This window comes from Oncorhynchus nerka, linkage group LG10, assembly GCF_034236695.1.
Source record: "Oncorhynchus nerka isolate Pitt River linkage group LG10, Oner_Uvic_2.0, whole genome shotgun sequence".
NCBI lineage: Eukaryota > Metazoa > Chordata > Actinopteri > Salmoniformes > Salmonidae > Oncorhynchus > Oncorhynchus nerka.
This window is the reverse complement of record NC_088405.1, coordinates 24,143,893-24,161,336: the sequence shown is the minus strand read 5'-3', so window position 1 is coordinate 24,161,336 and position 17,444 is coordinate 24,143,893. Positions and strand designations below refer to the sequence as shown.

At 38.3% G+C, this 17,444-nt stretch overlaps 1 protein-coding gene across 1 annotated transcript in view; it reads left to right on the top strand.

Annotated features, from left to right (window-relative positions):
• Positions 1–3,580: 3,580 nt before the first annotated feature.
• Positions 3,581–17,444, top strand: part of LOC115136513 (AT-rich interactive domain-containing protein 5B-like) — a 63,097-nt gene continuing 49,233 nt past the window's right edge. Inside the window, exons 1-3 of the mRNA XM_065023141.1 lie at positions 3,581–3,646; positions 3,958–4,212; positions 10,780–11,014. Coding sequence (XP_064879213.1) covers positions 3,626–3,646; positions 3,958–4,212; positions 10,780–11,014 — 511 coding nt within the window. The 5' untranslated portion in view covers positions 3,581–3,625. The remainder of the gene's footprint in view (positions 3,647–3,957; positions 4,213–10,779; positions 11,015–17,444) is intronic.

Below are 17,444 nucleotides of genomic sequence, written 5' to 3'. Positions count from 1 at the left end.
GAGATTGATGTAAATGTACTGTATGTGATTTATGTGATGCTTATTATTGGTATAATAACAGCTACTAGCTGTCAATGACAAACAATTTAGTGTCATGGGCATGGCCCTAAACTACCTCGCACATTCATAATTCATGAATGCAAATGTCAGCTTATTCCAACACCCAGCACAGATACAGATGCAGTAGCAGTAGCATATTCGCCGTTATTGACATAAGTGATTTAAAGTTATGTTCCGATTCTGTAGGGTCCTTGAATGAAAGAGTTGTGCAATCTAAAATACATAGGCACTACAAAGACCATACAATAACTTCCCAAATGTGTTATAAAGTAGGCTATCAAATCATGCGTCTTTATAAACCACTCTGTAAGCCATGTATGTACGGTGCCATCTTATTGTAGTGAAACATGCTGAAGAAGGTACTGTGAGGTTCGGTAGCTCCCATACTCTATTCTAGAAAATACAGTGCATTCAGAAAGTATTCAGACCCCTTGACTTTTTCCACATTTTGTTACTTTACAGCCATATTCTAAAATTCATTTAAAAAATCCTCATCAATCTACACACAATACCCCATAATGACAAAGCAAAAACAGATTTTTAGAAATTTTGCACAAAAAAATGGAAATATCACATTTACATAAGTATTCAGACCCTTTACTCAGTACTGTGGATGCGATTACAGCTTCGAAGCCTTCTTGGGTAAAAGCTAAAAGCTTGGCACACCTGTATTTGGGGAGTTTCTCCCATTCTTCTCTGAATATCCTCTCAAGGTCTATCAGGTTGGATGGGGGTCGTCGCTGCACAGCTACTTTCAGGTCTCTCCAGAGATGTTCGATCGGGTTCAAGTCCGGGCTCTGGCTAGACCACTCAAGGACATGGAAATACAATGGAGGCCACTGTGTTATTGGGGACCTTCAATGCTACAGTTTGTTTTTGGTACCCTTTCCCAAATCTGTGCCTCGACACAATCCTGTCTCTTCTTTCGACCTCATGACTTGGATTTTGCTCTGACATTCACTGTCAACTGTGGGACCTTATATAGACAGGTGTGTGCCTTTCCAGATCATCTCCAATCAATTAAATTTACCACAGGTGGACTTCAATAAAGTTGTAGAAACATCTCAAGGATGATCAATTGAAACAGGATGCACCTGAGCTCAATTTCGAGTCTCATAGCAAAGGGTCTGAATACTTATGTTTAGCATTTTTAATACATTTGCAAAAATGTCTAAGAACCTGTTTTCGCTTTGTCATTATGGGGTATTGTGTGTTGATTGATGAGGATTTAAAAAAAAATCTATTTTAGAATAATAATAATATTGTAACAAAATGTGGAAAAGGTCAAGGGATCTGAATACTTTCTGAATGCACTGTGTATACAGTATGATTGCTATCATACGTTCTGCCAGCATGGTAGAAATGTCCAAAAGTCAATGTCTCTAATGGTGATTCCACAATTCAATTAGTCTCTATAACCATTAGTGTTGTTACAATTTTTAAAAACATTTACACTATAGTCATTTAGCAGATGTTCTTATCCAGGGAGACTTACAGGAGCAATTAGGGTTATGTGCCTTGCTCAAGGGCACATCGAAAGATTTTACACCTAGTCGGCTCTGGGATTGTCTTAAACGCTATGCCACCCCTGGGCAGTGTGAATACAATAGGATTGGAATGTATCCTATTAGTAAAAGTGTTATAAGGCAGCATTGTACCCTTCAATGTATCTTGCCTCTCAAGTCATTATTCATAATTACTGTGATTAAAGATTTACATTTATGACTAATTTCATTACAAAGCAAATCAAACTGGGAATTTGTCTTACACTGTGGTGATCACTGTTGAGTCATCTCTATTGACAACAGGCACATTCAATTACTAGATAAGGGGCAAAGTAGTCTCATTGATTGACCAGGAACTTCATTATGTCCTCTGTCGTTAATAAAGGTCCATTGATTTTGTCATTTAAATAGTTTGGAGATTCAGGAAAGATAATAGTGAATAGTGAGACTGAGGGCATGATTCAATCTAAACCTACACTGTAGTAAAAACATACTGCAAAAAACTCACATTATGTCTTCCCAGAGAAGTTGAAAACTTTCATTGAAATCAAAAGTAGTCATAAACACGTTTATTATTGTCTAATTAACAGCAACACTTTAAAAAAATAATTTTGTGTCACGGGAACAATGTAATTGTGAGTCAACAACAGTACAAGTAGGACTGCATACTGTATAATGTCAGTCATTTTATCTGTTGGTGTCTTTTTTTATCCACTCACTGACTAAAAGCTTTACGTCACTTTCCCCAAATCAGTCAATTTCTGAGAAGGACAAAAGTAATGCTGATAACTGGAATGGGATCAATACGCCCTGCCTCCATAATTTCAAAGAGTTTACTGCATAAAACTGCGCTTAAAAATAGCCGTTGTCATATGTCGCTGTTGCTCTGATCTTATTCCCGGCGAGGGGGGCAAGGGTGGATAACGAATGAAAAAACAGTTGGCAGCTGGAGTCGATGAATGAATGACCCATTCAATCAGCAATAACCACTTCTCATGATCTTAAGTCAAATCACCATTGACAATCGTGTTAATTAACAAACGGTTCTAGTATGAGTGCCTTTAGCTACATTTGTTTGAAACTTGCACAAATCGTAGGAAATATCTACCTCAGTGTAAGACATGCATCCCAAAATTGTTACCCCCGGTCTCTCCCCTACACAGTTCTCGGTTTAAAGGTTCAACTGATTTTAAAACCGTAGAAAAATATCAGGCATGTTTTACAAGTCTCACATTTCAAATAATAATAGTCCTCCTAATCGATTATTGCATATCGGTCCTCAGCACAATTGAGATTAGCCTATAGTCTATGCACAGCCTGTAACCTAATAAGAGAGGCTATGCTTGTTATTTCAGTATAATGGCATGCTTCATAAATGTCCGTAGGCACTCGTGACGCTAGGATTTACCAACTCGGCCAAATTTGTCTTTGAACACTTGTCACTTATTATTTATAGGCTACTTCGTTCGAGAGCACAACCGAACGACTTTGTTCCCACATTAGACTACCTTTGAGAAAACGTTTGATAGCTTTTTTAACTAGTTCAGAGTGTTTCTTTGAGGAATCCAGAGCGAGCGCCCTTGTATCATTACTGTGAGAAATGTTCTTTCATACAAACGATCTTTACACAGGTCCTGGAAGAGATAGACATTCAAATAGATTTCTTAAAAATTACAAGGTAACACAATATTTTTCCATTGCACATAACTTAAACACACTATTGAGAAATTATCAGACTGATGCAGTGTTAATCTCGTAGTTATTTTTGTCGAATTCAAATGATATTAATGGACATATGTGGTTTTCCTGATTGAAAAGGGACGATTTATGGGCACAATAATATCTAATGTTGATTCTTATTAGCTTAATGTATGCACAGCAACAAAAGCCATGCATTTGGTAATTGCGGAGCAAATAAATATTTTTGTAAGTGTTTAATATTATCCACAAAGAGCTTGTAAACTTAAAATAAATACAGGGTTCTTACAGGACCTTCGGCAATCCATTCAAGCCAACAAGTTTGGAGAGCGTGTTGAGTTTAATCAATTCAGAACGTCGAGATGGAGCCTAACTCACTCAAGGTAACATTATAATCATACACCAACATATTCTATTTTCGCATGATATTATCAATTTGAGGACAAACCTTTGTGTTTGCAGCTCATTTACAATTATTTTGTGTTTTTGTTGTTTTTACATCATATTAGAATAAGTAAATATATAGTTACATGGTTCTAAATCAGTCCTAAAATCAGATGCAGGTGGTATTTTGTGCGTAATTTAATGATTTGTCAAGCCATAGTCATTGCGCATGTCGTCCCATTCAATGTTTCCACATTTTTTAATATGAATAACTCATTCATTAAGTTGCTTATTGCTATTTTCTCCACAGTGGGTAGGCTCGTCTTGCGGTTTACACGGACCATATATATTCTACAAGGCTTTTAAATTTCACCGGGACGGTAAACCAAGGATTCTGTCCCTCGGAGACTTTTTCTTCGTAAGATGTAAACCCGGGGATCCAATTTGCATAGCGGAGCTACAGCTGTTGTGGGAGGAAAGAACTACTAAGCAACTTTTATCAAGCTCAAAACTTTATTTCTTACCCGAAGATACTCTCTTGGGAAGGACAGTTAGTCATGGAGAGGTAATAACCTTCAAACATTCTGTTGATACATCGATGTGTCATTTTCTGCATTCTTTGGTCATTCGTTGTATAACGTGCATGCATTATGTGATACCCACATTGATCCATCGCAAACTGCATAATGTGTCTGTCTATTACAGTGTTATTGACTGCTTAGCCTATTTGTTCCTCATTGTGTCAACTGCTGAATGTGCAGTTCAACCGTATCCAGCTGTGCGTAATAACGCTCGTGTGCTGAATAAGGTTAATTGTATTAGGGGAAGAAAAATGCCCTACAAGTCCAGCGCGTAGGCTATGTCATTTTATTTCTTCATGATGCGTGTCAAACGGTGGTATTGACTGAAATTGCGAAATGGTAAAGCATATGAGATCAAAACGCCTCGATTCAACAACACCATAAATATAATCTTTCATCATATCATATGAATGGCTGCTGAATAAGCGCACACAACCTATTGAAGACGAGTGCTAGCACGTCTGACTTGTTCTCAATTTGCATAATTTCCATGAAATCATTCGCATTCCTAACAAAATGATATTGTTGTCAGCTCAAACGTTCTGCCATTTTATCCAGAGATTAGGACAGGTCGAAATGACAAAGCGTTATAAAACAACATTTACTGTAGTCTGATATGTTGCCATTGGCAATATGATTAACTGAGGTATTTTGTTAAGTGGCTAAATATGACGCCTGTATCACATTTCATAACCGCATGGAGCGACACATCTTGGTTTTGTACATTCATTTATTGTGGGGTATATAAAACAATCAAACATTTGCTATATGCTACTGTAGCCTACCCAAATAGGCAATTCTACCGAAACACATTTCACGATGCTCTTACTTGATTTTGAGGTCATATGAAATATGCCAGCGGTTGCATTTGTCATTTAGGAAGGACAAAGCCTAGTTTGTATTTGATTAGCAATGCAAACATAGAAACGGACTTTTCCCCTGCTGATGGTCCTCTTGTGTAATACAGTAGCTATCATATTTCCTTATAGTGGACACTGCTATGAATACATGTAATTGAAACCTTTTATTTTCTTCACTCAACTAGAATCATCCAAATCCTTACTTTGCATTAGCCTTTAACACAATGTAATGACTTTGTAAATACTTTGAGTGCATGCACAGTCCATCATTAAGAAACACACTTGTGCAATAAGGGACAATTCAGCCCCACCCCTTGAGAAGCCTGATTTGCATTGCAAAGTGGTAACATCACACACGATTGGATATCTGGACAATATTATTTGACTCCTTCCAAGATCAAAGGACAGAGTGACTCTAGAGTGTTGGCAGTTGGAAATGGATAGTTATAGCAATAGCCTAGAGCAGAGCTGAAGTAGAGTATGACACAACATACGATGACATCTAAAAGTGTGATGTTGATGCCAACGACCCCCTTAAATGTGATTTTAAACTTGATGTTCTCAGCAAATTGCCCTATAAAGATTACATTGGAATTTCACTCAAACAAGTAACTGTCTACAGTTATTACCAGTCAGTTAATGATCTTTATTTTATGACTGCCCTAATATGCAAATCTGCTTAGCCCGAGACAGCTTTCAGTTTGTAAGATATACGTGGTAGTTATAGCCTCTGACTAATGGGTACGTGTAAGACTACTTATCTACAGCACAAATGTGTTCATGTCATGAATACAATAACAAGTCATTTTCTCAGTGGGATAAAAGTAGGTTATAAATCTCTCTGGATATCCCTTCTTGAGTTCAATGCTCACCATATTATGTCATTTCCCCTCAGGCCTGGGTATTTGTATGCTCTTTGCCCCTCCCAGTGTAGGCAGGGACAAGAGAAACCCATGTCCTACTGTGCTCATTTTGCTTTCGCTGACAACCCTTCTACTCCACCATAAAGACTGACCGCATGCTATGTATAAAGGCATTGTGTTATGTGGCGCACCCATTATGATACAACCTCTATTTGCGTCTCTGCATTCTGTGGTCTGAGAACCGCTTCTTGCAAAGCAGTGACACAGTATTAAGTCTTACCCTCAACGCCCCCCTCCGGTACATGTTGGCTCAATACGCTGTCTTTTTTTGGCTCATGTTTCAAGAGAGCTTTTTTAGATAACACTTACTGCTACAACAATTTCAATGCTGCTACAGCTAATTGCTTGGGCCTGATTGGTGTCCTGCTTAAGATACCCATCGTGGCAATAGACAATTGGCAAGTAGTCTGGTATTTTCTGTTCATACACTAATAATTTGTTATTATCTGTGATGTCACTTCTTGTTTGCCACTCTATTCCTGTAAATGACAAAGCAGTGAGGTATGAGAGCAGTGACTGCAGCAGTTGTATTGATTGCAGTAGAAATAAATGGTGGCATCTGTCCAGAATCAGCTTTGGTTTATGGCAAAAATCCATGCTTGTGGTGTTTGAGTGCTGGGGACCTGTAAATAGGGAAATCAGATTATATGTTGTTTATTTTCTTCTACTCTGATTTTCCTGGAGGGTGTATGTTTGCAAAAGTAATTCTAGCCATAGGAATGTTTTTGTTCAGTTATGTTATCTGTTAGTCCATATATACAACCAATAGCTCAATAGTCAGTGAGCATGATACCAAATCACCCTATTCACCCAACAATGTCAGTAATTTAGGCTTGGGTGGGTGAAAACTATACCCCCACTGCAGAACAAGCCATTAAGTCAGAAACGTTGCCCTCAAGTGAATTCCTTTTGCGTTTTGAAAATACATGTAAATTATTGTCAAGTTTTTAGGGCAATACTGGGGATAATTTAAAATGTAATTTAAACTGAATGTCATGCCCTTCAAAGTAAAAAAAACACATAATTTTGGTTTATGTTATTTCCATACACATAAATGTGTTCTTATATGCTGCTATTCTGTGATATATGTAATGATATACAGTGTTTTTTCCCTCAACACATGAAGAATTGGTGCTCTTTGGGTTGGTTTACACCTTGTCATTGACAAACCACTTTAACATCAAACATATTTCCCATAATGCATGACTCTAAAGCCCCAAGCTATAGTGGATCATTATAACCTTAGAGGACTGAAACCACAGATGAGCTGTTTCCAGAGAATGTACTTAGCATATTTTTATTCTTTAGTGAATGCTCATAGCACTGCTTCAGCCTAATATGATTTAGTCTGTGGTTATACACCCCACAGTCAAAATAAGTCAAATAGTATTCAGTTCTGTGTGTGTTTAAAGTATTTTTGAAATTGCACACTGTACAAAACAACATAGTAGCTGCTTATAGTTTGGTATAGTATGGCAGAAGTCAGAACGCCAATATCTTGCAGGCATATATATTGTGACAACATATAACAACTATTTAACCAAGTTCTATTTTAAAATAGTTTCAGTAGAATACATCAGACCCTAGCCTCTCCTGTGCTCATTTTTACGTGGTTGAGTTTCGTTTTTGTCACTGTATCAAGGTCAGTGTTGAGGAGAAAAGATAATGAACTCATATTGCGTTTCACTCTCTCAGCCTAGTGCACCAAAGAGCATTGTTCATGTCACCATGTCCATTACTCAATTACTAATCTCCTTTTGGCCCAAGGAATTCCTGGGTTGACCCCCTGAGCCACCAGACTGAAACCTTCACAGCATGACAGGGGCTGACTGTGAGACTCTGACTCTTAACTGAAAGGCCTGTCCAACAAATGTACCGCTTTGCCCTACAATGGTGACATTTAGGAATGTCCCTTACTGTTCAAGTACTGTGGTGCTCTTTTCACAGAATGATATGGAATAATATGGATTTTATGGACATTTAGAGATCATGAAATCATAGCACAATTGTTGAATCTTAAGTCATAAAAGCACACCTTTCTATCAATTACACAGTTGACATTCCATACATGTTATATAAGCCCTCATGCATTATTTGTTGTAAAAGTTTTTAAAAAAGGGGTCATATCTGCTGTACTATTTGCTGTACTATCATGAACCTGTAATAAATCACATTGTAATATTATTGCTCCATAAACCACTGAGATTGTTGTAAGCCAAGTCACAATATCAACCTTTATTTGCAGTCTGCAAAAATGATATAGCAACAACCTCTCTTGTGAATTGTTTTATTTGAAGTGTCACATCTTCCCATTGGTAGCCTACAGAGACCTCTGACCTATATGCAGCTTGGTGGTTTTATCTTCCACTTCCTTCCACTATCAGTACCTTAACTCTTTATGGTAACTCAGTGTGGGTGTTTCACTGCATTTAAATGGGTGTTGTGTTTTTGAACTCATAATCTAATGTCATGACAGCTGTTGAATGACAATCACCTGTTGCATTCAAGTAAAACACATCACAAAACAGGATAGTTTGACACCCACACGTCACATACAATTGAATGATGTTTGGGAAACATGCAGTTTAAATGTTTCTTTCTGTGAGGAAACTATACAGTAGGGTTTCCTAAACTAGGGGTCGTCTGATTTGAAAGTGGGGTTTCGAGATACATTTTGCGCTTGGTTCATAGAACGGTAGCTGCTAGATGTGGTTGTAATAAACAGAGCGGTTTCTGTTTTCTTCCTACAAATGTGGCTCTATCTTTTGAATGGTTTAAGCTACAAAATATTATGACCCCTTCACTGAAAAATAAGACTCTCACGTATGTACATACTTTCCCCCTCTAGTATGCCCACAAGCCGTTAGAACCGAGTGGATAAGACCAGGCACTAAATCAGACCATCAGACTTCTACACAGATCATACATTTTTGCCTGATGATCTTCTGAACTTCCCAATACCTTTCTGATGTATTTCAGTCACTTCAAACCATATCGTCTTCATGTTGAAATCCTGTCAAAAATACTGTCAGACTGATTTGTAATAGACTGTCATAGCCCAATTAAATATTGGCCGTTGATTACATAACTTATTTTGACATGGTTGGGTTGCAGACTTTTTTAAATATCAAAATGGGGTCGCGGGCCAGAAAAGTTTGGGAACCGTTGCTATACGGTATGTTATGAAGACACTCATTCAAGACCTAAGATGTTAACTTTCAAAAATCCATTGTGAAATCTTCTGAGTAACGTAGTATTAAATATAATGTATACTCCTATGAGTTACCAGTTTAGTATGTTTACTTAGTCAACTGTATCAAAGCACAAGAAGAATTCCAGAGGATGTTTTTGGCTGCAGGCATCACTGCTTAACAATTTCTACTGTCTGCTGTTGATTGGTACTTAAATGGAGTTCAATGTTATTTAAATGTCTTCCTTTTAAAAAGAAGACAGTCATGACGCCAGCAAACAGTTTCAACCACCAACCAACCACCACCACTTGACAGCACATTATAGGAGTTTATATAACCATGTTTATGTTTGCGTTTACTAAGAAGACACAGATATAAGAAGCTAACCATCGCAGCTTTTCTTATTTACAGCTTTGTTTTTGATTAACTCAGTTTTGCTAGCGGTGTGGAACTGGCATTGTGCAAATTTACTCTGTATGAAACGTAATAAAGTCACTGTATGTGTGTGTGTGCGTGTGAATGCTTAAAGGGATAGTTCGTGATTTTGGCAATGAGGCCCTTTATCTGAGTCAGATGAACTTGTGGATACCATTTTTATGTCTGCGTGTAGTTTGAATGAAGTTGCTAACTAGCGTTAGCGCAATTGCTAACAATCATTAGTGCAATGACAGAAAATCTTTGGGAAATACAGTAGACTTCCAGTCATTACGCTACCGCTAGTTATGATTGGCTCGCGAAACTGCCTCTAACTTCCTTCATACTGGACGCAGATACATAAAAATGGTATCCAAAAGATCATCTGACTCTGGATAAGTAGACAAAGGGCTTCCTTGCCAAAATCCTGAACTATCCCTTTAAAGGTTGCTTCAGGGGAGAGGTGTACAGACTGTTGCAAGGTAAACGTTAAAAAGCGTGTTTCTCCAGATGGACACATCTGTCCTCCAGATTCTGCAGCTTAATAACAATCTCCTACCACTCCGGCCGGATAACAAGCCCATTACTCCTAAAAATGGAACCACATTTCAACATTTCTATGCCACAATTTTTCCATTGGAGTTGCAATTCCTCAAAAGGGATAGATCAAAAAAAGTTATTTTAGTTTGCCTCAAAGGGTTGAAAGAACCAGGAACACAACTTGTTCAAGGGTTGTAGACTCTCTAGAGTATTACATTTGAACAAAAGGTTGCTTAGAAAAGTTCACCCTGGTTACCATGGCAAGCTGCAGATGTAGGATCTTAATTTGATCACAGGAGATGTACAACTTGTAGTGTATTAGAGGTTTCAAAAGGCTTTGTAATTTCCACTTTTAAATTTCAGACTTGATTTTCCCTTTTTAAAAATGTATCAACACCTACAAAAACGTAAATTATAATATAATGATAATTCACATTCCTGTTGCTGCAAGATTATTTTCCTGGCTCCTGGTTCCTGGCTCAAATTAAGATCCTGTATGACCCCATCTCTAATAGTAACTCGTATAATAGTCTTAAGATGGTGTTATGAATTAAAGGCCCCCTGTAATTGTTTTCCCTCCTGACCTCACACTCCCTGCCCTCCTTCTCTTGTCTGTCTTATAGCACGAGGTCATTGCTGTGTCAGAGAAGGTGATTGTTCGGTTGGAAGACCTGGTGAAGTGGACAGTCCCAGAGTTTTCGGGATGGTCCCACGGACTGCGGGCAGCGCCTCTGAAGCCCTCTGTCCTGAGGGAGCTGGGTGCCAATGGGCGCAGAGATGCCCTCCACAGATACAGGGAGAGCACCTTCACCAGCGGCCTCAACTTCAGAGACATCCAAAGGGAGAGGGCTCAATTGGGTGAGGGCAACTGCTTTCCTGTCTCTCAAGCTATTTTGTTTGTCTGTCTATGAGTAGTCAGAATAAGTACTAGAATTCTGACCATAACATTTCAGTTATACATGGAATTGTAACTATTTGTTAATACTTATAAGCCTCTTATAGATAAAATAGTTACCAGTTTGGATTACACATCACTGTTAGAAGCACATGAATGCACTAACACATTTATGACCAATCAAACATTTTTCATTATGCATTTATTTTTGCTCATGTTACTGTTATAATTGCATGTACATTCCTGTATAATTGCCTCAAACCTCTGGCATCCTTAATTTGTACCATTAATGTCGTTGAGGTATTTGATAGCTGCATTGTGGTATTTCACTGCTGCAGTGAAAATAACATGAATCACAAGATATGAAGGAGGCTGATGAGTCATGCTAAGCCTTGCTGATATAAAAAAGGGTTTATTTAACAAAAGAAATGTGAAGAACTTAATATTCCCTTTGAATAACTATGTTTCCCCCCCTTCAGATGATAGTGAAGCAGCAACATTGTCATAGAATGTTAATGACACATACAGCATTCTCTAACTCCAATTTCATATTTTTCTATTTGGGTTTCTCTTTTTATTCGTAGTTAACAGAATACTGACTACTGATAACTTCAACTTTTTTGCAAAAATCTCCCATTGACATCAATACAAGATATAAGGTATAGTCACACATAGTTGTATCAATTTGGGATTGGGCCCAACATCATCACCATATTCTTGGCACTTTCTAGAGATACTGCTGTAATGTTTTGCAATAAATAATTTTTCCATTACTATTGACTAGAGAATGACTGAAACAAGCAACAAAATAGAGAAAAGGCCCCTTCAGAATGTGTTATTGATAGTTGTTATTGTTTGGGGGTTGTGGATGATTCATAAATCCTTTAGTAGCTGGAGAGCTTGCTTGGTTTTGCCTTTGAGTGTTATATTGCCCTTGAATACACTCTATATTGTTAGATTCTAAAGAGAAAGTGGATTGGAGAATCAATAATGGCCGCTTTGTCGTTCTACGACATGAGGAATCAATAGTGTGTGTGCGCGAGTGTGTGTCAGTGTGTGCGTGTTTATGCATGTGTGTCAGTGCTTCTCTATGTATATGTGTGTGTGTGTGTGTGTGTGTGTGTAGTGATTGTGTATTAGACATAACAGGAAATAACGGAGGGATAAAAACAGCTGTATAGATTTATTTGATGTCAGTCAGTCTCGTCACCTTCTAATATTCTCTGTAGCTGTATGATGCTAATGAGTGATGTGGCCGTTAATGACTCCATCAGGCTGTGTGTAAATGCACCTGTCCCTCCAGTGGAGTATCTCCCTGGCTGCCTGCTGAATGTGCCTTGTCAGCAGAACTCCCCTGGCAGGGCACCAGCAGCCCTAGCCCTGTGGCATGTGTTCCCACCCCTGCCAGCTTGCCGTTGTCTCTCTAACGATAAGAGAGGGATCATTCAACAAGGACACGCTATTCCAATGAGCTTTGGTTTGGATAGCAATATAGCTGTGATGAACTGATGATTGAAATTAAATATGAATTAAAGAGATATTGCAAGTGTTCATTGAGTGTCCTGCCGCTTTCCTTGTAGGTTTTGTTAGAGCTTCTGAATCAGTATTCACATTTTTTGGGAAACGATCATTTATAACCCAATGAGTTTCTTATTGTCGGGAAGAGCTTTCCTGCCTTCTCAGTTCTACTCATAACATTAATGATCTGTTAGCTAATTGTTGTTATAAACACGAGGATGTCCTCTCTGGATCTTGAATATCTGAGCCATTTATTCATAAAAAAAACAGGATACTGCCAGAGGTTACATATAAATCAATTGTGCATTAAAGGGTAGTACAGTGTGCTATTGTTATTAAGGGAGGCATTTTTTTACGTGAGTGTTTCCTAATGTTTCCTGGCAGACAGCCAATGAGAAATACAGTGCATGGAAAGCATAAAAAATGCTCTCTACAAATGTGTCATGAATAGCAGGATCACAGTGCTATTGTTCTTTATGTGAATTATATGATGTGATATTATAGCAACTAAGCTACATGCTCTGTTCACAGAGGATAGGGAAACAGAGGTCTCCACTGTCATTAATTAGAGAAAGAGTGCCCTTGCCTTGCCTGCTAGCTATAGCGCCGCATCGACCAGTGATTTTTAACAGTGTGAAGCGAGTTGAGATTGCTGTTATAATTCAAGTGCCATCTTGAGGAAGAATGAACTGTTTTCAAGGCTCTCCACATTCTAGAGTGCTGAGCAATATTACACTTATCTGGACCTGCAGCTGTAAATAAACCAATTCCACCATGCCGCTTTAGCAGGGAAAGTTTCCATTCATTTCCATCCATCCCTAATAGAACTGTCCCAATTTTTGTCCGGTCAAAATGTGTTGTTCTATTCCAGTGGACTGGACAGGAAACGGAGAGATGTTGTGTAATACAGTGAGGAATACAGAGATTGTAAGAATATCATCTGGTGTTGAACAGACCACCTGTGTTCTATCTGATCAACACCTATTTTCTATGGAAGATAGACATAGGAGCAACCTCAATGTGTTGTTACAAGAATAATGTGATATGGGCTTTCTACCGTAAAGGACATCTGGCAAAAGACATCTGGCTTTAGATGTTGTCTTTTTACATTAGAGCTTTTTACATACAGTATATAACTGTGACATCAATATCTGCATCAAGCCATCTATTGTATGTTCCTACCATTTCCTGGTTGAAAAAATTCTAATAGTTCGCCTAATTTCAGTTTCTGTGACAAATAAAGCAAGTAAAGTGTAGGTGTAGAGCATCATAGTACCATCTCAACTGCTGTGAAATAGATTTTCCATAAACAAAAATATAGCATTTTCAGCTGTTTGAAGCTGGTGTACAAAACCGAAAGTAAAAGATGGCAAAAACCAAACTTACGAACGGGAAGCATAGGAATATAGCACATAGAACATCTCTACTGCTTTTTAGACTTGCTTTCGAGAGAGAGAGATAGAGAGCAAGAAGAAAGAGAGAACATGTGTGGATCATTAGTCATGATTCATCATTCACAACTGCCGCTCCTTCCCCCAGCAAGATTTGTGCTGTGACATGATGACAGGGATTGTGCAAGGTCACATTTTTGACTCTCTACCCCCCTCTTACTTCTCACCTAGCTGGAGGTCGATGATGAAATGATTTACAGGAAGCAAATTAAACCATGCTGCTTTCTAGTTAACAACACTGTGCCAACATATACATTCCTACTAGAATGAATATGGTATGTTTCACAGGTGCCCCATAGAAATATAATGAATCCAGTGCATAACGCATGATACATTATTTATGTCTGTCCAGATGCAGCCACTGGCAATCTTCAGAAAATGTTTCAGTGGAATATTTTAAATTGACGCAGTCGATGGATTATAACCTTCGCAGCATCTTTCAGAGTTCACCAAATTATTTATGCTGACACAGACCCACAGAATGATAAAGAGAATAGAAAACATATTTCTTTCACTGGGTTGAGTTATCCTGGCAATATACATATGATTGTAGTTGATGTTGCTTTTCTATTATACTATGGTAGAAAACCGACCATGAAAAATATTTTGTGATCCGATAGACAAAGGCATGCATTTGAAATGAAAGAATGTCTTGTTGTAAAGCATATTCTTCATTCAACTGTGTATTAATCCGATAGCTGCCGTACGCTCCCTTTGTCATTTTCTCTCCCCTATGCAATTTCCTCAAACTAATTCTTGGAACTATCCAAAGCTTTTGAAGTAATTCAATGGAGTGTTCTATTGATTGTGTGACTCTGATAGCAGTGGGTTTTGGTTTATGGGCATGTTCTCTTCATTATTTTCAGACCTGTTGGAGAGAGAATCACAAGCTGTTTTTCCCTCACTGATCTGCTCATATCATTAATTCCCTTGACTGAAGTTTGGCCGGAAGCCAAAAAATTCTAAACGTGTAAGCAGTAAATTGTGTGGCGGGGTGGAAAAATCTATTAGATGTGGGGAGCGTTTGAGCATGCCTGGAATTTGAATGGGCCAGAAAAACACGTCCTAGCAGGCATGTGCTTTGTAATCAAATTTGGATTCCGATGGCAAAAACGGTTTAGTAATTTAGTCCTTTCAAAATGTCAGATAATATTTGTGTAATTTCCAGCTGTTTTTTTGCCTGTGTGCTCCAGGGGGTGAGAGGCTTTGCTGGTGGATTGTTAAACAATGAGTTTGGATCCCAGGGGTGACCTCACAGAGGAAGTGAAGGGTTTTGTCTGTCCATTAACTGGCTCTGAAACAACAGACTTGTTATTGATGTGACCTCTCCTAGAACATAAAAGGCATCCCAAACAGCTACTATAACACTCACACGCTATGCTAGTGACATAGAGGGAGCATTATTCCATTAAAATATTCCCTAATCTGGTTGCCTTGATTGGATTAGTTTTGTTAAAGTTGAACAGAAAAAAACTATAAAAATAGACATCAACATGGACGCACAGACAGACCCAAATACTCAGACACCCACCCACACACATACCCTTCTCTTAAAGCCATCATAGTGACATTATTAATTTCAACCTGGGGGCATTCATTTTACTTGCGAATAAACAATGTGGCTTTTATTAGATAGGTTGCCAAGGCTTGTTGAGTCAGTATGCCTTACCCTTTAGTTTTTATTGCCAGCCAATCATCCCACCATAATGTCCTTGAATATTTCATGAGAACATATATTAGTCCATCTGTGTTATGAATGCATTTCAAGCTGCTCCAGTTGCAGTCTTTTTGTGCACATTACAGTTACAGCCTGGAATTCAATCAGATCTGCACTGCGGGCAACCCATACTGCAAAAACAGCTTTACCATTCATATTCACTGCATAGGAACAATGTAATTGTTGTCAGTGGGGGGTTATTAGGGCTGTCAAACTCAGGTTAAATGATTGCCTTTCCACTGACATTGTTTAAAAAAAAGTTAACATAAATCACAAGTTGCAGTATTCGTACATCGTCTTGAATAATGTGCATATTTTAAATGGCACGGTTAGTTTTCGCATACAAGTGTTACATTGCATGAGGAAAATATCACCCAATTCGGGAAGTACTTTTGGACAGTTTGAGAAATGTTTTGTTGTTTCTTAAAAAGTATGATACTTCTCCCTGTGAGAACAAAGAAAGGCACAGGGCTAGTTCATAGACTGTTTTCCGTCCTGTTGTCCTGGCAGTTATTTCATTTCCGTCCTTTGTGTGTTGGCCACTTGGTAAATCCGTATTATTCAGCAGCTCTGTTACTCTCCACCATTTCCCCCAGTCATGTTTGTGAAAACTCATTAAAAAGTTAACAGTTTCTTTGAGGCATAGATAGTGGATCTTTTGAGGAAGTTTGTCAGTTTTATTTGTGCGTTGTGTTACACATCAATATGAACAGACGGGCTAATAGGATATTTTAAAATGTAACGCTTCAAGGTTTTTGGGGTACAAAAAAACCTGTTTCATCAATATGGCGCTAATGTCATTATTCCGTTAGTAGAAATAAATGTTCCAGTAGTTGTTCTTACATTAATCCATGTAAATTGTTCATTGTACTGGATGTAATTATTTAAATAGGTCCAGTTGGCTTAGCCTATTTACTGTTTATTTTAAGCTTCCCTGTACAGATCTGCTGACATGAGAGGTTCTTACATAATGACAGGAATTCACAATGGGCTCTGTTGAGTGACAGCCCCCACCCAGTCCTCTCTCATTATAGTCCTTAGAATGGGAAACATGCATGTCCTGAATAGCCTGTTGTTTTCTCCCCTTTCCTTTCTGTCCTTAACTGAAACATATTAAATCATGTTCCTTTCTATGTCTGTATCCCCTCAGTGGTCTGCCATGATTTACAATGGGGGGCTTTGAGGAAATATACACAGCAAGTTTCGTCAGGAATGACATGTAATTCCCTCTGACCCAATTCCCAATCTTCAGATGAATAGTTTTCTACCCTTCCCATGTAAACCTCGACTAAAGTGGGAACTCTGTGTCCCATTAAAGGTACATTTAAAGGAAACATCACATCCATTTTATTCCAGAATGCACAGAGAATGTACAGGCCAGGAACTCAGTCATAATCTTTATGATCCAAGATCACAGCTGCTCAATTGAGTTTGTGTCGAACAACGCCGCGTGACAAATGGAAAGGTCGGTCCATCAGAAGAGATTGTATATTATCTTATGGGAGAAAAGGCCTTTAGATTTAGACATAGAAATAGTGGAATTAAATGCCTCAGATTTCCCCTGACCTTCTTTTCATCCTCAGAACTAGTCATTTACACTGAAAATCTCCTTTGGGCAAGGTTTTCTATGTAACAGCCTGGCCACTGTTAATAATTTGTGAATGAGGAGTAGCGCAACAGTGCAGTATCTAGATTGGGAAAGGCAAA